Consider the following 21,850-nt stretch of genomic DNA (forward strand, 5'->3'; position numbering starts at 1 on the left):
CGTGCTGCCCTTAGCTAGTTCTGTTTCTTTTAAATACTTGATAACAATTTGGGGGGTTTTTGTTTTCGAACAGAGTTTTTATTTTGTCCTGTCCTCGGTTGGTTCAACAACATGCTCCACCATTTTGTTTCTCTCTACTCACAGTATATGAGCTGATAGCCTAGTAGTCGAGTAGCCAATAATCAGAGCACGCGATTGTTCATATCCAGTGAATGTGGATAGAATAAAGTGTTACATATACCTGCCCATCTCACTCCCATGATACCACTGGTGCTCTCTCAGCCTAAATCTCGGCACCGTGTCCCTGTCATGCCCCTTTTCCACCAAAGCAGTTCCAGGGCTGGTTCGGGGCCAGTGCTTAGTTTGGAACCGGGTTTTCTGTTTCCACTGACAAAGAACTGGCTCTGGGGCCAGAAAAACCGGTTCCAGGCTAGCACCAACTCTCTGCTGGGCCAGAGGAAAGAACTGCTTACGTCAGCGGGGGGGCGGAGTTGTTAAGACCAACAACAATAACAAGACCGCGAAAGATCGCCATTTTTAAGCGACGAGAAGCAGCAGCTGTACAAACGTGAAGTAATCCATTATTATTATTATTATTATTGTTGTTGTTGCTGCTGCTGCTTCTTCCGTGTTGTTTTTGCTTCGATATTCGCGCCAAGGTTTATGCAAACGTAGCGACGTAACTGACGTATACAGCGATGTAATGACGTGGCTTCCCTTAGCACCGCGAGCTATGGAAAAGCAAACTGGTTCTCAGCTGGCTCGCAAGTTGAACGAGTTGTGAACCAGCACCAGCACTGGCTCCGAACCAGCCCTGGAACTGATTTGGTGGAAAAGGGGTATCAGTCACACTGACTTGGTCCTGTCCTCCTCTCTTTACTGTGCCAGAAATCCCTGGCAGGAACAACTTAGCACTAACTGTGCTGTTGATGGGCACTCTAGAGAAAGTGCCAACTGCTCCCTACTATCGCTTACTGTAAACACTCAGCACCAACCATGCGTTTTAATCATTCAGACAAGATAGCAAAAGTGGGACTCTTTTAGACTATCTCCTCTATCTTACATTACTTGTTACCTACATTAACCTTGTGTCTCCAAAGCAATAGTAAAGTAGTGAATATCAGACACAACATATCTTGGCTGATTTTAGTACATCTATCAGTACATAACTATCATCAGGTTCTCTTGTCATCCAGGTTGTTTATGGTGACAGTTGTGATGATAATAATAATGGGAAGGGGATACTGGGCTAGATACGTGGCCTGTGCTCACTTTTGCAACATCTTTTACACTTTTTAGTGTTCTAATGATCAGAGCCAGCTGTTAAAATATATTATGCTTCATCAAAAGCACAGGGCACATTTACAGAACACAATAGTCTGCAATGGATTTCGTGCATTTAGACGTTACATCATTTGCCTGGTATATTTTTATTAGCTCAAAATGTGTTGACCTAATGCCACAATGTAAGCAGTGTCTGTCAGCATCACCTCCCTTTCCTGCTCATGTTCCCTGATAACACCCTTTCCTTTACATTTCTCGCCCAATTTCTCTCTTCCTCACTGCCTCTGCCTGATCCCTTTAGTAACATTCTTTTCAGGCGAACAGTTTCCTCCTGTTAAACCCAACCGATGATATACACCTGTCACATCAGCGCTTATCGAGCAATATATTTGAACAACCACCTCTTTTTCACCCCATAAACGGACAACTGGTGGTGCCATTATAACTGTAGGAAAAACAAAGAGAAGAAAAACATTTAGGCCCACTTTACACGGGGACGGTCTGAAACAAAAACGCAAAAGTCCGTTTTCGTTCTCACTTTTTTCCGCGTCTACACGACCGTTTTCAAGGAGGAAATCTGCGTCTATACGGTGACGCATAAATGTGTGGAATTCAATTGGATGTGCATGCCAGGCAGCTAGGTGGTGCTGTGAAAGACCTCCGCTATGTCTGCACGCATGCGCGACGTCTTCCGTCTTGTCTGATCTGCACATCTGCGCCGCGAAAACTTTGACTACTCTGGCTATGGTAAGTAAGGAAGTAAGTAAAAAAGTAAGAGCATACTATACCCGCCTCTGTTCATTAACGGTATATGTGCAGATTCGGTATAGATGTTCGAAGGACTCCTGGACGTTTATTAAAGCTGCCAGAGCAGCTTGAAGGTCCGTTGGATCGATGTAATCAGACATGCTCTTACTTTTTTACTTACTTTCTTACTTCCCGGGCTGGCATGTACAGTATGACATATGTATGACGTAAACGCGTACCCGACGTGAGCAGATCCGAGCAGAGTTTCGCGTATTGGGTAGTTTAGACGGATATGCAACGGGGGCTGTTTTTAACTTATCCACTCTGGAAGGCGTTTTCAATTTTTTCTGTTTTTCAGCCTCGGAAACGCCATCCCCGTGTAGACGAAAGGCACTTCCGATAAAATATCTAGTCGTTTTTACCCGACAGCGTCCTCGTGTAAACGGGCCCTTATTAAACATTATAATGAAAAGTCGGGGCGGTACGGTGGTGTAGTGGTTAGCACTGTCACCTCACAGCAAGAAGGTTCTGGGTTCAAGCCCAGTGGCCAACGGGGGCCTTTCTGTGTGGAGTTTACATGTTCTCCCCGTGTCTGTGTGGGTTCCCCCCCACACAGTTCAAAGACATGCAGGGTAAGTTAACTGGTGGCTCTAAATTTACCGTGAGTGTGAATGGTTGTCTCTACCGTATGTGTCAGCCCTGAGATGATCTGGTGACTTGTCCAGGATGTACCCTGCCTCTCTCCCATAGTCAGCTGGGATAGACTCCAGTTTGCCCACGACTCTGCACAGGATAAGTGGTTATGAATAATGGATGGATGGATAATGAAAAGCCTCATAGCAAACTGGGAGTTTGTGAAATAAGATAAGATTGCCTTTTATTATCCCACAAAGGGAAATTTACATTGTTAAAGCAGCAAAATATCTCATCTCATCTCATTATCTCTAGCCGCTTTATCCTTCTACAGGGTCGCAGGCGAGCTGGAGCCTATCCCAGCTGACTACGGGCGAAAGGCGGGGTACACCCTGGACAAGTCGCCAGGTCATCACAGGGCTGACACATAGACACAGACAACCATTCACACTCACACCTACGGTCAATTTAGAGTCACCAGTTAACCTAACCTGCATGTCTTTGGACTGTGGGGGAAACCGGAGCACCCGGAGGAAACCCACACGGACACGGGGAGAACATGCAAACTCCACACAGAAAGGCCCTCGCCGGCCCCGGGGCTCGAACCCAGGACCTTCTTGCTGTGAGGCGACAGCGCTAACCACTACACCACCGTGCCGCCCGCAGCAAAATATAGAAAGAATAAAAAAGATAAGGCAGTGAAGGAGTAGTGCAAAAAGTACTAACTATACAAAAAAGGTATATATAAAAAGAAATAAACTACAAATTTAAAGATAAGAATTAACAAATTTGCATAAATTAACAGGTTTGCGGGCGGCACGGTGGTGTAATGGTTAGCACTGTTGCCTCACAGCAAGAAGGTTCGGGTTCGAGCCCAGTGGCCAACGGGGGCCTTTCTGTGTGGAGTTTGCATGTTCTCCCCATATCTGCGTGGGTTTCCTCCAGGTGCTCTGGTTTCCCCCACAGTCCAAAGGCATGCAGGTTAGGCTAATTGGTGACTCTAAATTGACTGTAGGTGTGAATGTGAGTGTGAATGGTTGTCTGTGTCTATGTGTCAGCCCTGTGATGACCTGGCGACTTGTCCAGGGTGTACCCCGCCTTTCGCCCGTAGTCAGCTGGGATAGGCTCCAGCTTGCCTGCGACCCTGTAGAAGGATAAAGCGGCTAGAGATAATGAGATGAGATGAGATGAGATATTACACAGGGCCCTGTGATGACCTGGCGACTTGTCCAGGGTGTACCCCGCCTTTCGCCCGTAGTCAGCTGGGATGGGCTCTAGCTTGCCTGCGACCCTGTAGAAGGATAAAGCAGCTAGAGATAATGAGATGAGATGAGATATTACACAGGTGATATTGCACAGGTAGTATTGCACAAGTAATGTCACAAAGTAATATCTCTCATTAAACTGTCCAAACATGGCATTTTATCTCTTTTTAAAATAAAAATACAACACGTGGATCTAATCCTACTGTCATGCCAAATGTATCATAAAGAAAGAATTTAATTCTGTTCTTATTACTGATGCTGTTAATAATAAATTCAGAAGTAATAGTGCGAATCAATGTTAAATAATTTGCATAGAGCAGATTGTCTGAAATAGGTTTTACTTATGAGCATGAGTGCCAAGTTTATATGTTAAACTCTTTTGTAATTTGCTAGATGATCAAATGAACTTTTACTTGTTAATCCTGTACGACAACCCCGATTCCAAAAAAGTTGGGACAAAGTACAAATTGTAAATAAAAACGGAATGCAATGATGTGGAAGTTTCAAAATTCCATATTTTATTCAGAATAGAACATAGATGACATATCAAATGTTTAAACTGAGAAAATGTATCATTTAAAGAGAAAAATTAGGTGATTTTAAATTTCATGACAACACCACATCTCAAAAAAGTTGGGACAAGGCCATGTTTACCACTGGGAGACATCCCCTTTTCTCTTTACAACAGTCTGTAAACGTCTGGGGACTGAGGAGACAAGTTGCTCAAGTTTAGGGATAGGAGTGTTAACCCATTCTTGTCTAATGTAGGATTCTAGTTGCTCAACTGTCTTAGGTCTTTTTTGTCATATCTTCCGTTTTATGATGCGCTAAATGTTTTCTATGGGTGAAAGATCTGGACTGCAGGCTGGCCAGTTCAGTACCCGGACCCTTCTTCTACGCAGCCATGATGCTGTAATTGATGCAGTATGTGGTTTGGCATTGTCATGTTGGAAAATGCAAGGTCTTCCCTGAAAGAGACGTCATCTGGATGGGAGCATATGTTGCTCTAGAACCTGGATATACCTTTCAGCATTGACGGTGTCTTTCCAGATGTGTAAGCTGCCCATGCCACATGCACTAATGTAACCCCATACTATCAGAGATGCAGGCTTTTGAACTGAGCGCTGATAACAACTTGGGTCGTCCTTCTCCTCTTTAGTCCGAATGACACAGCGTCCCTGATTTCCATAAAGAACTTCAAATTTTGATTCGTCTGACCACAGAAGAGTTTTCCACTTTGCCACAGTCCATTTTAAATGAGCCTTGGCGCAGAGAAGACGTCTGCGCTTCTGGATCATGTTTAGATACGGCTTCTTCTTTGAACTATAGAGTTTTAGCTGGCAACGGCGGATGGCACGGTGAATTGTGTTCACAGATAATGTTCTCTGGAAATATTCCTGAGCCCATTTTGTGATATCCAATACAGAAGTATGCCTGTATGTGATGCAGTGCCGTCTAAGGGCCCGAAGATCACGGGCACCCAGTATGGTTTTCCGGCCTTGACCCTTATGCACAGAGATTCTTCCAGATTCTCTGAATCTTTTGATGATATTATGCACTGTAGATGATGATATGTTCAAACTCTTTGCAATTTTACACTGTCGAACTCCTTTCTGATATTGCTCCACTATTTGTTGGCGCAGAATTAGGGGGATTGGTGATCCTCTTCCCATCTTTACTTCTGAGAGCCGCTGCCACTCCAAGATGCTCTTTTTATACCAAGTCATGTTAATGACTTATTGCCAATTGACCTAATGAATTGCAATTTGGTCCTCCAGCTCTTCCTTTTTTGTACCTTTAACTTTTCCAGCCTCTTCTTGCCCCTGTCCCAACTTTTTTGAGATGTGTTGCTGGCATGAAATTTCAAATAAGCCAATATTTGGCATGAAATTTCAAAATGTCTCACTTTCGACATTTGATATGTTGTCTATGTTCTACTGTGAATATAATATCAGTTTTTGAGATTTGTAAATTATTGCATTCCGTTTTTATTTACAATTTGTACTTTGTCCCAACTTTTTTGGAATCGGGGTTGTATATGTCTATGGATGACATTTAGCCTGGTATGGAATTAAAGTGACTTTATTTTACACAGAAAAGTCTAAATACTGGGCGGGACGGTGGTGTAGTGGTTAGCGCTGTCGCCTCACAGCAAGAAGGTCCGGGTTCGAGCCCCAGGGCCGGCGAGGGCCTTTCTGTGCGGAGTTTGCATGCTGTCCCCGTGTCCGTGTGGGTTTCCTCCGGGTGCTCCGGTTTCCCCCACAGTCCAAAGACATGCAGGTTAGGTTAACTGGTGGCTCTAAATTGACCGTAGGTGTGAATGTGAGTGTGAATGGTTGTCTGTGTCTATGTGTCAGCCCTGTGATGACCTGGCGACTTGTCCAGGGTGTACCCCGCCTTTCGCCCGTAGTCAGCTGGGATAGGCTCCAGCTTGCCTGCGACCCTGTAGAACAGGATAAAGCGGCTAGAGATAATGAGATGAGATGAGTCTAAATACTTCCCTGGGCCATTATTTTGGACAGCACAATACTCTACATTTATTAGTACAAAAATACACAGGTTTATTACAACTTGAAAGGCAGGGTAAAGCTCACTGTTACGTCCATGAATAACAGTGACAAATAGAGGAGGAGGGGAGGAAACACTAGTAGTATATGGTAAAACAATTTTTCCTGTGTAGGTGAGAATGATTGATATCCACCCTGAGCATTTGTACTGTTATTATATGACCAAAGAAGGAAAAGAATTAAAAGAATGCAGTCGTTTGTTTATAGTGTACTGAAGTAATGCTCTCCAGCGTTGGCTCACCACTTCAAAACTAGTGTGTCTTTCCAGACAGCAGTGTGAAAGAGCAAGTGTGAATCAGTTCATAGCCCTGCTCACTGAATCACTGTGAACTGTTTAAGTGAAATCATCATGTACAAAATGGACTACAACCTGTCTAACTTCACTCAGTAAAGCTCATTCAGCAGCTCTTGTACTCTTTGACTTCTTGAGGAACATATCATTCTTCCTATATTCATCGAAGGAATAAAACACTTGGGGGTGGGCTGCTGTAGGAAAATAATCAATAATTACAGGGTGCTATGGAATTCGAGTTACTGTTACCACCCTAAATTTGATTATTTTCCAGTAACAATGTGTCTCAAAGTGTCTGCAAAACGAGTTACTTTAAGGACGGTCAGTAAATTTTACAACACATTAAAGTCTCCAGACTGAGAGCTTTGCACTTTCTGGTTTCTCAGTAACATGACAATCTGCATTGCTTTGTCTTATTAACTAATTCTATAACATAAGTGATAACAGGAACCAACTTGTCTTCTCATCTCATCTTATCTCATTATCTCTAGCTGCTTTATCCTGTTCTACAGGGTTGCAGGCAAGCTGGAGCCTATCCCAGCTGACTACGGGCGAAAGGCGGGGTACACCCTGGACAAGTCACCAGGTCATCACAGGGCTGACACATAGACACAGACAACCATTCACACTCACATTCACACCTACAGTCAATTTAGAGTCACCAGTTAACCTAACCTGCATGTCTTTGGACTGTGGGGGAAACCGGAGCACCCGGAGGAAACCCACGCGGACACGGGGAGAACATGCAAACTCCGCACAGAAAGGCCCTCGCCGGCCACGGGGCTCGAACCCGGACCTTCTTGCTGTGAGGCGACAGCGCTAACCACTACACCACCGTGCCGCCCCCAACTTGTCTTGTGGACATTAAATAACATTAAAAAGTAACTGTGAATGGTTAAAAAGTGTGACGTTTCATTCAGTAATGAATTAAAGATTGTAATATGTGGCAGTTTGCGTCAGGATAAGAGGAATAAAACATAAAGAGGCATGCAGTTATAGGAAAATAACCCATGCTGGGTTGGTGCGACCATCCTGAAGTCATCCTGTTATTGAAACTTTTTCAACAGTTAATTTCAGTCCACTTATTTGATTGTTCGAGTGACATTCCAAGAATGCTGATCTTTACTATAGCAGCACTGGGACGTTTTGCTGTGTGTGTCACTCATCTGGTCTGCATTCACTGCATAAATTTACACTTCCTAGTTCGAAACGGTTATATTACGGTCGTGTTAATGACATCATCATCAGACATGGCAATCAATACTTTTCAGGAATATTACTGAACTATTTCTGCTAGCAAAGCAAAAATAAACTGAACATTTGGCCATATAGTGTCTGAAATGTCATTCAGTATTAAGTACTTGTTTATAGAACTGATGTACAAAAGCAATATCACACTTGCAGTCGTGCTGTTGCACTGAACATCAGCACAGCTGTGATCATCTTGACAGCTGTGCGGATATTCAGTACAACAGCACTCCTTCACATGTGATTATTGCTTTTAAAGATTTTTTGGGGGCTTTTTCCACCTTTATTGGATAGGATAGTGTAGAGACAGGAAATGAGCAGGAGAGAGACAGGGACGGATCAGGAAATGACCTCAGGTCAGAATCAAACCCGGGTCCCCGGATTTATGGTATGGCACCTTATCCACCTGAGCCACAATGTCCCGTGATTATTGCTTTTAACTAATCAACACATTCTGACAAATCATGACAGCACTGTGATATAAAAAGAGATAGGGGAGAGCAGGGTGACTTGGGACAAGTTTTCAGATTTTGTAGACTGTGTGAAAGTCTTTGCAGGTCACATCACATTCATATTGCATTATGCCGCTTTTCCACTACAAACGCGGCTGAGTCGGGCTGAGCCGTGCCGTGCTGAGTTGGGCTGAGTCGAGCTGAGCGGGGCTGTTGGAGTTGCATTTCGACTACAACCGCGCTGAACCGTGCTGGCTGGAAGTGGGTGGACACATTGGGTGGAGTTAGCGAAAGTGGGTGGACGTCACGTGATGTCGTTAAGCAGCGCAAACAGTGACATCAGTGAGCTTTTAAGCGGTAGTCTCACGACCCGGATAGTAAACAATAAACATGGAGTCGTTAGTGTTGCTGGTCTTGGTGCTGTGGCTTGTTGTCACCGACAACGCCAACAGATACTGGCAAGAGCGTATAGATGAGGCGAGGCGCATAAGGCTTCAGAAATTCTCGTAATTCGTAATTCTTCTTCTTCCGGGTTTACGGTGTTTACAGATCCCAGCGTGCTCGCGGGGCGTGTGTGGGAGTGTGAGGACACTCCTCCTCACCAATCAGTGCACAGGGGAGTGTCTGCTCACGCCCCCAGCCTCACTCGGCTCGCTTTGGCTCGCTTCAGCCCCACTCCAAAACCGTGCGAGTTTTAGGGGCTAAGCAGGGCTGAAGCGAGCTGAGTCGTGCTGTTCTTTGGTAGTCGAAACGCGAGCCGTGTCGGGCTGAAGCGAGCTGAAGTGAGCTGAAAAAGGGTAGTGGAAAAGGGCCATTAGAGAGTATTTTACTCTCCCCGCTTACCACAACATTAGTTTCTCAACTTGTCACATTTACTGGCCTTCAGAGTTCACTTTTTCTGTCATTATTTTTGCAGGAAGACATGAAACATTGAGAAGAGACATGAGACATTATGTTGGGAGACTTGGGACATAGCGCGGAGACATGGAACAAAAATAAAATACCTAGCTTAATCCTACATGTTTAATTAGTGATGCAGTGCAAAGCACAGCATCACTATTGTTCTTCTGCGTGTTTTTTCTTTTTATTATTATTCTTAATTTTTATTTATTATCAAAACATGTAACATATGAACTGTATGAACACATAATGCTGGTATAGCGATAGAAAAATGTCAGTTTACCCAAAACCTGACTCAACAAAACAGTTCTATTCTCAAGAAGGAATAAAATAAGGTTAATCCTCATGCAGGGACACGCACCATATTTTTTAACAAAATAAATAAATAAACAATTGTATATTTGTAAACCACAAGAAAAAAAACTGTAACATGAATTGTCCCAATTCTCCTCATCTGGCCATTTTGGAAAAAAAAATCCTTAAATGTTTTTTCTCCAGAATTTAAGTTTAATAAATAATACTATATATAGTAACTCTAGGCTACATACTTTAATTCCTAACAAATCCCAAATTCACAGCATACATTACATCATAAAATGGAGGCAGAGGCAAAATAGAAAATACAAGTTTTGGTTGATAAAAATATTTAACTGCACAAACTTTACTGCAGTGTCTAGATTCAAATGAAGTAGGTTACTCTCGGGGCAAAATCTAACTTATGATGTAATCTAAAACCTGATTAGTTGAAATTAATTTATGGGAATACAAACTTTCCCCAGTCTCTCCTATCACAAGTCTCCCCGCTCTCCCCTAAAATCCACCAAGGTGCTTCACAAACAAACCAATATCCATCCATCATCTGTAGACGCTTATCCTGTCCTACAGGGTCGCGGGCAAGCTGGAGCCTATCCCAGCTGACTATGGACGAGAGGCGGGGTACACCCTGGACAAGTCGCCAAGTCATCACAGGGCTAACACCTAGACACAGACAACCATTCACACTCACATTCACACCTACGGTCAATTTAGAGTCACCAATTAGCCTAATCTGCATGTCTTTGGACTGTGGGGGAAACCGGAGCACCCGGAGGAAACCCACGTGGACACGGGGAGAACATGCAAAATCCACACAGAAAGGCCCTCATCAGCCGCTGGGCTCAAACCCAGAACCTTTTTGCTGTGAGGCGACAGTGCTAACCACTACACCACAATGCCACCCCAAACCAATATTAAAAACAAAATTAAATTTGGCCAACTCATAGGCAGGGTACACCCTGGACAAGTCATCACAGGGATAACACATAGACAACCATTCACACTCACTTTGGAGCCACCAATTAGCCTAACCTGCATGTTTTTTGGACTGTGGAGGAAACCAGAGCACCCGGAGGAAACCCACACGGACATGGGGAGAACATGCAAACTCCACACAGAAAGGCCCTCGCCGGCCACTGGGCTCAAACCCAGAACCTTCTTGCTGTGAGGCGACAGTGCTAACCACTACACCACCGTGCCACCCCAAACCAATATCTCATCTCATTATCTCTAGCCGCTTTATCCTGTTCTACAGGGTCGCAGGCAAGCTGGAGTCTATCCCAGCTGACTACGGGCGAAAGGCGGGGTACACCCTGGACAAGTCGCCAGGTCATCACAGGGCTGACACATAGACACAGACAACCATTCACACTCACATTCACACCTACGCTCAATTTAGAGTCACCAGTTAACCTAACCTGCATGTCTTTGGACTGTGGGGGAAACCGGAGCACCCGGAGGAAACCCACACAGACACGGGGAGAACATTCAAACTCCGCACAGAAGGGCCCTCGCCGGCCACGGGGCTTGAACCCAGACCTTCTTGCTGTGAGGAGACAGCGCTAACCACTACACCACCGTGCCGCCCCCCAAAACCAATATCAAAAACAAAATTACATTTGGCCAACTCATAGTCAAGTCAAGTGAAATTTATTTGTATAGCTCTTAACAATAAACATTGTCGCAAAGCAGCTTTACAGAATTTGAATGACTTAAAACATGAGCTAATTTTACCCCTAATCTATCCCCAATGATCAAGCCTGTGGTGACAGTGGCGAGGAAAAACTCCCTCAGACGACATGAGGAAGAAACCTCAAGAGGAACCAGACTCATAAGGGAATCCATCCTCATCTGGGCAACAACAGACAACATGACTATAACATTAACAGTTTTAACATGAAGTCAGTGTTGTTGATGTTATAACTCTTCATTGATGGAAACTTGAGTGCAAAACTGTTCATGACAACTGCAGTCCTCATTCTCATCTCATTATCTCTAGCTAGACATAGACACAGGCAACCATTCACACTCACATTCACACCTACGGTCAATTTAGAGTCACCAGTTAACCTAACCTGCATGTCTTTGGACTGTGGGGGAAACCGGAGCACCCGGAGGAAACCCATGCGGACACGGGGAGAACATGCAAACTCCGCACAGAAAGGCCCTCGCCAGCCATGGGGCTCGAACCCAGGACCTTCTTGCTGTGAGGCGACAGCGCTAACCACTACACCACCGTGCCGCTGAACTGCAGTCCTAAAGTTAGCATTTCAACTGCCATAAAAGCATTACTGTAAGTGTCCTTAACATTTCAACTCCTTTAAACTTTTATAATAGCCATATTTCTTTAAAAAACCCAGACAGAAATATAATTTTAGCAGAAAGATGAAAGCTCATGATAAGAAAATTTGTAGCTATGAGTTTCTGACAGGGCAGCACGGTGGTGTAGTGGTTAGCGCTGTCGCCTCACAGCAAGAAGGTCCTGGGTTCGAGCCCCGGGGCCGGCGAGGGCCTTTCTGTGCGGAGTTTGCATGTTCTCCCCGTGTCCGCGTGGGTTTCCTCCGGGTGCTCCGGTTTCCCCCACAGTCCAAAGACATGCAGGTTAGGTTAACTGGTGACTCTAAATTGACCGTAGGTGTGAATGTGAGTGTGAATGGTTGTCTGTGTCTATGTGTCAGCCCTGTGATGACCTGGCGACTTGTCCAGGGTGTACCCCGCCTTTCGCCCATAGTCAGCTGGGATAGGCTCCAGCTTGCCTGCAACCCTGTAGAAGGATAAAGCGGCTAGAGATAATGAGATGAGATAAGTTTCTGACATGACAGCAAAGTTCAGGTATGTTCATATTTTTGAATGTAGAAGGTGCTCATGAAAATAACTCTCATGGAGCATAAAGTTAAAATCGTGGTTATAGTGGCCAACCTGAATGATAGCATTAGCATTGTTAACTAGTAACACAAACCGTTACTTCAACCCCGCCCACAAAAAAAGGAGGAGGAGGCTGTTCTTTAAAGGAACAGTCCACCGTACTTCCATAATGAAATATGTTCTTATCTGAATTGAGACGAGCTGATCCGTACCTCTCCGAGCTTTGTGCGACCTCCCAGTCAGTCAGACGTGCTGTTACTCCTGTTAGCAATGTAGCTAGGCTCAGCATGGCCAATGGTATTTTTTGGGGCTGTAGTTAGATGCGACCAAACTCTTCCACGTTTTTCCTGTTTACATAGGTTTATATGACCAGTGACATGAAACAAAGTTCAGTTACACAAATTGAAACGTGGCGATTTTCTATGCTATGGAAAGTCCGCACTATAATGACAGGCGTACTAACACCTTCTGCGCGCTTCGACAGCGCATTGATACCTTCACTCGGAGTTGTACTATTTTTTTTTAGACAGAGCGGACGGACCAGGGCATTCGCCCGCCTGGCCGTGCCCGACGAGGAGCGCTCTCGGCCGGCTTGGGAGGCAGACGGCAGCCCCTCCTGGAAGTGTGGTTTTACCATGGGCCTCATGCGGAAAAATGACAAAATCCCAATTTTACCATGGGGCTCGAGTTGTACCATTTTTTTAGACAGGGCGGACGGACCAGGGCATTCGCCCGCCTGGCCGTGCCCGAAGAGGAGTGAAGGTATCAATGCGCCGTCGAAGCGTGCAGAAGGTGTTAGTACACCTGTCATTATAGTACGGACTTTCCATAGCATAGAAAATCGCCACGTTTCAATTTGTGTAACTGAACTTGTTTCATGTCACTGGTCATATAAACCTATGTAAACAGGAAAAACGCGGAAGAGTTTGGTTGCATCTAACTACAGCCCCAAAAAATACCATTGGCCATGCTGAGCCTAGCTACATTGCTAACAGGAGTGACAGCGCGTCTGACTGACTGGGAGGTCGCACAAAGCTCGGAGAGGTACGGATCAGCTCGTCTCAATTCAGAGAAGAACATATTTCATTATGGAAGTACGGTGGACTGTTCTTTAAAGCGCGAGCGCTCTGATGGCGTCATGTTAGATAAGAGAAGGGCGGAGCCTCGGTGACGTAGTTGAGTGTGTAACTTTTCTACAAAAGCACATTTCTTCTTCAGCAGAGCGCGAGCCCTGAAACAAAGTGGATGTTTTTATAGCTCTCTCTCTCTCTCTTTCATATGAAGAAGAAGCTTTTAGCTGAGTAGGTTTAGTGGTTGCAGGGTCTGGAGGTGGTCCAAAGGTTTCTCTGTCTCTATACAAAGTGTCTGAGCTGTAGATAAATAGTGAAAGTGAACGACAAGCCAACCAACCAACCAACAAAAACAGACAGAAATATAATTTTAGCAGAAAGATGAAAGCTCATGATAAGAAAATTTGTAGCTATGAGTTTCTGACATGACAGCAAAGTTCAGGTATGTTCATATTTTTGAATGTAGAAAGTGCTCATGAAAATAAGTTAGAATAGTGGTTATAGTGGCCAACCTGAATGATAGCATTAGCATTGCTAACTAGTAACACGAACCGTTACTTCAACCCCGCCCACAAAAAAAAAAAGGAGGAGGAGGCTGTTCTTTAAAGCGCGAGCGCTCTGATGGCGTCATGTTAGATAAGAGAGGGGCGGAGCCTCGGTGACGTAGTTGAGTGTGTAACTTTTCTACAAAAGCACATTTCTTCTTCAGCAGAGCGCGAGCCCTGAAACAAAGTGGATGTTTTTATAGCTCTCTCTCTCTCATATGAAGAAGAAGCTTTTAGCTGAGTAGGTTTAGTGGGTGCAGGGTCTGGAGGTGGTCCAAAGGTTTCTCTGTGTGTAGTACAAAGTGTCCGAGCTGTAGATAAATAGTGAAAGTGAACGACAGACAAACAAACAACCCTGCGGTTAGTGCTGGACTTGAGTGGCCGGAATGTCATCCATCGAGGCTGTGAAAAGGAAAATCCAGACTCTGCAGCAGCAGGCGGATGATGCTGAGGACCGAGCTGAGGCTCTTCAGAGAGAGGTGGACTCAGAGAGACATGCCAGGGAGAGGGTAAGACTTCAGACATACCTTAGTTATGAAAAAGAGAGACTGATATTTGAGATGAGTTTTTTTTTCTTTTTCTTTTCGACGCTCTGAAAAACAACCTGTTGCGCATTTTGTGGTTATTTTGTAGTATCTTGACTGGGCATGTTGGTTGACGCCTGTAGGGAGCAGATACAGTTACAGCGTTACTATAGAAACTCGGCCTCAGGCTGTTTCTGGCCTTTAGGCAACAGGACTCACCGTCATTCATAACCAAACCAAACTGAAGGAAATGAGACAAACTGACCATCCCTGAACAACACGGGTTCGAAACTAGTGAGTTATAACCCAATAAAAATGTGGCTAAAATCAAACTTTATTATACACTCAAGTTAGTTTGACAAAAATACTAAAACAGTAAAATATAAATATATCTAATCAGCTTGTTGGAAAACAATCAAATATTAAAAATCATCTTTTTTTTTATAACCAGGCCATTTAGCCAACTGTTTGCAGATCCCCACATTTGATTCCAGGTTTAATAGCTCTCGTCCCTCGGATACAAAGAACTGCTGATCGAGTGAGGTAGAAGGACACTTTGGTTCTCAGTCAGCATACTAAAACACTCATTTCAAGGTCTTCTCACTTAGTTTTGACGAAAGCTCTGTTAGAAAGCAAACAAGCAATAAAAATTCAAGTGTTTTGGTTCATGAAGTTGCTGGTGACCAACTTAAAAACCTCAGTACATGACTAAGTTAATGATCTTAATCAAAAAATGTTCATATAGCTTCTATATTTGATGTTTTTTTAAAAGCATAGGCTAGCTGTATGAACTTGATGCCATTCCTTTAATTTTAAAATGTATTCATTCATCTGGACACACACTGAGGTACTAAATAAACTATGCCTTACATGTCACTATACCTTTTTTTTTTTTTTTTTTTAATCTCGCATGTGAAAATATTGTATTTTAAGTGTTTAAAGTATGTACTTGAATCATAATTTGAGTCAAGCTTTAACTGTACACCAAATACATTTTTGAAGTGAAAGATACAGACTTAAAGGTGTATGCTTGTGTGTGCCATGCCAATGATTTTGATACTCCCCTTCATTGCATTTATTATCCATGTTGATACGGACTGTAGTTTGTGGTTTCCGGCACATTTTGCTTACATCGATGCATCCAAGTTGTGCCTTTGTTTTACAGCCTAAACCTAGTAGAGACTTTAGCAGGTTAACTCAGCCTGACTGGTTAGTCAACCTGCTCCCACTTCCTGTCTCCTCCCAGTCCTAATCTCCATTGGTTTGACTCAACCTGGCCTCGGTCCCAGAGAGCACAAGGTTAATCATTTCCTGTGCTCTTTGTTGCATGTGAGCTAAAAAGACCTTGGGAATGTCCAGGCTTCTCGTATATCAGATACTTAGTGCTTGACTTTACTGTAGAGAGATTTCACACAGACGGAGCCCAGAGCCATGAAAACTCTAACTGAACTATAAACTATAACTGGGAAAACTAACTTTAACCTTATGTGCTCAATTTTTGAAATCTCGTTTTAAAAATAAATGAATCACTACTAATGCATTAAAGAGCATAAAGGAATAATTGGAGGCTTGAAACTTTTTCCCTCAGATCACATCATGAGTTAAGCGTGATTATTGGCTGTAGTTTAAGTGTGGTGATGTGAAAAAGGAGCCAAGGCATGCAGACACTTCACCAAACAAAGCTGCTCTCACTTTGGGTTTTTAAGGGCTCTTGGAGGAGGTTTTTTTTTTTTTTTTTCCTAATCAGTCACCCTTCAGCAGTTAAATTGCAAAGAGTTGCGTCAATTATGAATTATTAATTTGAGCCACAAGGAATATTTGAGATGCCATTTGTGGCATTCCACAGCTGCCCTGCTGAAACACACTGGAGTTGGTTCAGACCATGAGGATTTGACAGAACGGGGGTCTGATTATAGCTGTCGTCTGTTGGGGAGTGAGAGAAGAACACTGGCTCTTTTGTGCTCCTTCTGGCTCTGTGGGAAACATGGAATGGTGGAATGCGAAAGCCAAAGTCTAATCATCTCCGTCATCACCATCTCCTCCTGGACCTGCAGCTTCATCTCTCCACACTTGGAGCAATGTGGAGTATACATTGGTGTAAACACCTTTTAACCTAGAAGTGTAGTAATGCACACCATCATATTTGCATAGGAGAAGTGTTTGTATGAGGTGACTGGGATTTATTTATTTATTTATTTATTTATTTAATTAAATATTACTAACTCATTGGTTAAATATGAAAATAAATCTTGTGTTTAATCAAGAGAGGCAAAATTATGTAACTTTCCACCTATTCTGTATTTGTAGACTAAAATTAGACATCAATGAGCACGCTGGCAGATGAATAGTTGAACAATTGGGGCTGGGATATACAGTAGGCTTTCCTTTTGAAGAACAAACAATACTTTTCTATTTACAGTCATGGGAAAAGAGGATTTCTTTTTTAAGTGGCTTGCAATTGAGACACTGGCCTTAACCCAGGTATTACAGACTTTATGAACTAGCTTCGGCTTTCCGAGGACACATGATTAAATACTTATAAGGGCTATTGAACAGATATTTGGATAATTGTGAATGAAATGTGCATTTCAGCTGATCATTGAACAGTTATTCACTGCGTTTGAGGTGGATAATTGTTTTAGTATAATACGTGATTTATTTTAAAAAGTAAATTACTTTATTTCAAACTTCAAAAGCAGTATGCAAATGTAATCTGCATAGACTTGTCACTTATCTATGCCAAGTCTCAAGATACTTTTGTTTTGAAATTGATAAAATAAATCCCAATTCCACCTTACCTTTTGAATAGTTTTACACCAAATCTCATAGCGTCTTTTGTGCTTTTTTTTTTTTTTTTTTTTAGGAACAGAATTTTCTTTCATAATTTGTCATTTTTCCTCACTTGCAGTGACAGTGATTGGCTGCCATTTTGCCAAGTTGCTTGAGGTGTTTATCGAGAAATAGTTTGAATTTCTCAATCAGCTTACGCAATTTTGTGTAATCCCCTGTATATTTATACTAAATACAATTATTCTGATTTTCAGCTAATTTTCTTTAGTTATTGATGCATGTATGATTTCCTTTGAAAAAAGGAATATATAATTAAGTTATTAAATATCAATCATCACGACAACCTTGTTCCAAGGTTGTTGCTCATGAGAATATAAAATAAGCAGCAGAGCTATGTTTTATACAAATTCATAACTTATTAACACTAAAAATGGGGGGGGGGGGGGGGTGTTAATTGTTGGCAAGACCCTTGAGTAAACAAAACACTTGGGGTGTTCGGTTATAGAACATGTAACAGTGGGATTGTTTAATGGTCCCAACATAGTGGAGTTGCTATTACTACCTCAAAGTTGACTAATTGTTGCAAAAGCAAATTTTTTTTTTTTAAAGGAATGACTTTTTATGAGATGGAAGAATATTTTGGTGTTAATTAAGATATTCAGTCAAAACTGTGGTGAAAATTATTTCCATTCTAATTACTGTTAATGAGCAGGTTTTTTTTTTTTTTTTTTGGGGGGGGGTGCAATCAAGTAATTGTCTATTTCTATCTTCATTATTCATCACCATGAAGGTTGGTGTTGCATAGCTTGCATGCAATTTATTGCAACATAATACCCAAATCATAATTTCAGTATTTAAAGCCTTGCACCTGAGTATTTATTAATTTATTCAAATGCACATCATTTTTAAAACATGTACACTCAGTACTGACAATGCAATGCCATCCTTATAGTTTGTAGCTTTTCCATTCCTTTTCATAGAACCTGCTTTTTTTTTTTTTCCTTCTCTTTTTCCCCCACCTATGCTGTAAATTTGCTTTATAGAAATGGCAGGGTGGTGAGCTGGTGGTTGGTTTACATTTCGGTGGGTAAATGAACTTTAGTGTGATTTTCTTATCTGAAAAGATAATCTTCTGGATGCTTTCTTAACATCCCATGAGAGGAAGTCTACACATATAGCCCTAGAACTGCTGGTTCCCAGGGTATATATGTCTGCGTAATGATATTGATTTGCTTTAATAATATCCCAAGGGTTACTGTGTTCAGAGTGTAAGTTTTAAGAAAGCAGTGATATGAATAGATTCTATCTAGACCGCTCTTATGAGAGCCAGTGCAAAGGCTTATAGAAATGGAGAGAATATGTTCAAAAAACCCCAGAATTGCTTGTGTTCTGTTTTGCTAAGTGTATTTGATCATACCTGTGTTGTCCTCACAGGCAGAGGCTGAGGTGGCCTCCCTGAACAGACGTATCCAGCTGGTTGAGGAAGAGTTGGACAGGGCCCAGGAGAGACTGGCCACTGCATTGCAGAAACTCGAGGAAGCGGAAAAAGCTGCAGATGAGAGCGAGAGGTGATTTTTATTTGGAACTAGCAAGTGTGCTCATTAAAAGTTAGAGAAGTCTGTGAGTGTCTGGCTGCTTTTTCTGGATGTTCTCTTTGGTCTTCTATAACATAAATAAAAGATTTCCAACCCAGATAATAGTTTCACCTGTAATGGAAGGCAGCACAACTCGGTTGTTGAGGAGTGGGTTGGGAAGTGGTGGACTAACAAACGTATTGTAATTTTTTTTATTTTTTTTATTTTTTTTTTTACTTCTTTGGTCCACAGAGGAATGAAGGTTATCGAGAACAGAGCAACAAAAGATGAGGAGAAGATGGAGCTTCAGGAGATGCAGCTGAAGGAGGCCAAACACATTGCTGAGGAGTCTGACCGCAAATATGAAGAGGTATGTAACTTGGGTTTAAAATTCTATTGCTGAGAAGTCAGTTTGTGTTGTATACAGGATGTTTATTTTTGAATCTGAGACAGTTTGATGAACAATATTTGGGTTATTCCATGAAATCGAGCCATACATGAGCTGATAGCTGATGAGGCATGGAGCGCAGAGTTGGTTATAAGCCATGTATGATTAGATTGAGTGGAATAACTGTGGTGTTTCATCCACATTCACTGGATTTTGAAAAATGGAACTTTTTTTTGCAAGTTTGATAAACTTTATCCAAAAGTCTGACATTTATGTTTAGAATGTAAACCAGCCGAAATGACAGTAGCAATTTGTAAAAAAAAAAACCTATAATAATTCTTGAAAAATGAGACATTCTTGCCATCAAATACCTTTTATTCCATATTTTGTTGTTTTCGAGGGTTTTTTGGGGGGGGTTCCTCTCCCTGTCCTTGGTTGGTTCAGCAATGTGCTCTGCCATTTTGTTTTTCTCTACTCACAGTATATGAGCTGATAGCCTAGTAGTCGAGTAGACAGAGTGCATGATTGCTCCTATCCAGTGAATGTGGATGGAATTTAAAAAAAAAAGCTTGGGGTGGGTGTTTTTTTTAAATTCCCCATTTGCCCCTCCTTCAGGTGAGGTGTCGTGTGGTCTCTTCCCCCCCCAAAAGCTTGGGTCCTCTACAGAGGCCTGGGAATTTGAGGGTCCTGTGCAGTATCTTAACTGTTCTTAGGACTGTGCTTTTCTGGATAGGGATCTCTGATGTTGTTCCTGGGTTCTGTTGGAGCCACTCTCCCACTATGGGGTCACTGCACCAAAGGCTCCTATCACCACGGGGATCACTGTCTTCATCTTCCACATCTTTTCTAGTGTTTCTTTCAGCCCTTGATGCTTCTCAAGTTCTTTTTTTCCTGATGTTATTGTCACTTGGTAATCAAGTGATATACATTTGTACTGAAATCCATAGGCTTATGAGGTCTTGTGTATGTATACATTTTATTTTGTATATTTAATTTCCTTTATTCTAGATTTATTTCCTTACTTTTATGAAACCTCTGCATAATTGTTGTGTGAAGGATCTAATATCCTTTTTCCCAGTGCACTGTACTGGATCTTTTGACTCCAGTAAACTGGAGCAGGTCTTTTTTTTCGTTCATTAACCAGCCCAGTGTAAATGATTGTGCAAGATTGGTACCAACAGGAATCAATTGGACTTGGGAATGGGGTGAGCAGCACAATTTGTTGCTGACTGGTTATCCATGAACAAGCACAGATTAAGAAAGAAGCACAAACAGGGAAAACTGAAAAAGAATGCTTATAAATGTCTATGGATTTATTTTTTGCATCATATTTTCATTGATTTTGGCTTGAATTAAAATTATTGAACTTTAATTATACTTGATCGTGAATCAAATGAACTAATCAGTGTTTTTCAGTAATTTTGTTGCAGCCAATTAAATTGGTTCACCAAATGGCCAGCAATAATGAGCATAATTATTGTCCATTATAATGATAATGCAGTTGCTGTAACTCCTCGCTTTGACCATATTCGTCATCTCTCAGGTTGTCTGAGGTTCCTCTGGCTCTTGTTGAGGCTAAAATTTTTTTAAATATATAATGGTGAGGACCCCACCCCATTAATGGTCTGCAATACATATAGCCCAACAGCGATTCTACATTTCCATTTTGGCTTCTCAAGACCTTGTAATTTAGCTGTTAGCTTTTCCCCTCACTGTGGAATCAATTGACTTCCCACCAGGGGTTCCCTTCACATCTTTTAAGACATTCCCCATGTCTGAGCAGTTCAGCCTGTTGGCACAAGTGGTACTGTTTAGTGTGACTGCTTCTGTGTCTTCTTGCTGTTCTTGTTGTCTTGGTGCTAATGAACTGGCTTTGCTGTGGAGCGAAGCTTGAAATGAGAGAGACAGAAGGAAGTGTTGGTGGGCCTCTCGAACACTTCTAGAATTTAACTAATAATTAAAATGCTTATTAAGCGGTCCTTCTGTATGAGTAGCATATTGTGCTTAAATGTAGCAAGGGGTTAAGATTGGTTAGGTCTTGATTTTTAATACAAAACTGATCAGTAGATTGTCTTAATGTCAATCAATGCTGCATTTAATGTAAATAGCAGCAGCATTTAGTATCGATCACTTCACCAACCTCAGTGTCCATGTTAACAATTTCAAGAGCAGATTCACATGTGACTTGGCTCACTAGAGTCAACACTGCATTAACCTTTGGAATACAAACCTTCAGATTTACTGCTTGTAGAGCAATTTTTACATACATACTTGCTGTTCAATTGCTAGTATCCTGAAGTTTGTCTGTAGTGAAGTTACCGTAAATGTGTAGTGCAGTTTGTCTATAGATTTGAGAACCCTTAGATATGGTGCTGTCACTTTATTGTCCTC

General features: G+C 42.3%; 1 protein-coding gene across 8 annotated transcripts in view; it reads left to right on the top strand.

The window, feature by feature from the left end:
• Positions 1 to 21,850, top strand: part of tpm2 (tropomyosin 2 (beta)) — a 44,221-nt gene that overhangs the window by 5,356 nt on the left and 17,015 nt on the right. For 4 of the 8 annotated variants that reach the window (XM_060908675.1, XM_060908673.1, XM_060908674.1 and 1 more), the window contains exons 3-4: positions 18,932 to 19,065; positions 19,324 to 19,441. In XM_060908675.1, coding sequence (XP_060764658.1) covers positions 18,932 to 19,065; positions 19,324 to 19,441 — 252 coding nt within the window. Of the gene's footprint in view, positions 1 to 14,335; positions 14,693 to 18,931; positions 19,066 to 19,323; positions 19,442 to 21,850 lie in introns of those variants that run through there. The other 4 variants (XM_060908680.1, XM_060908678.1, XM_060908677.1 and 1 more) reach the window with 4 other exon arrangements.

The sequence above is a fragment of the Neoarius graeffei genome, chromosome 25 (assembly GCF_027579695.1).
Source record: "Neoarius graeffei isolate fNeoGra1 chromosome 25, fNeoGra1.pri, whole genome shotgun sequence".
NCBI classification, from domain to species: domain Eukaryota; kingdom Metazoa; phylum Chordata; class Actinopteri; order Siluriformes; family Ariidae; genus Neoarius; species Neoarius graeffei.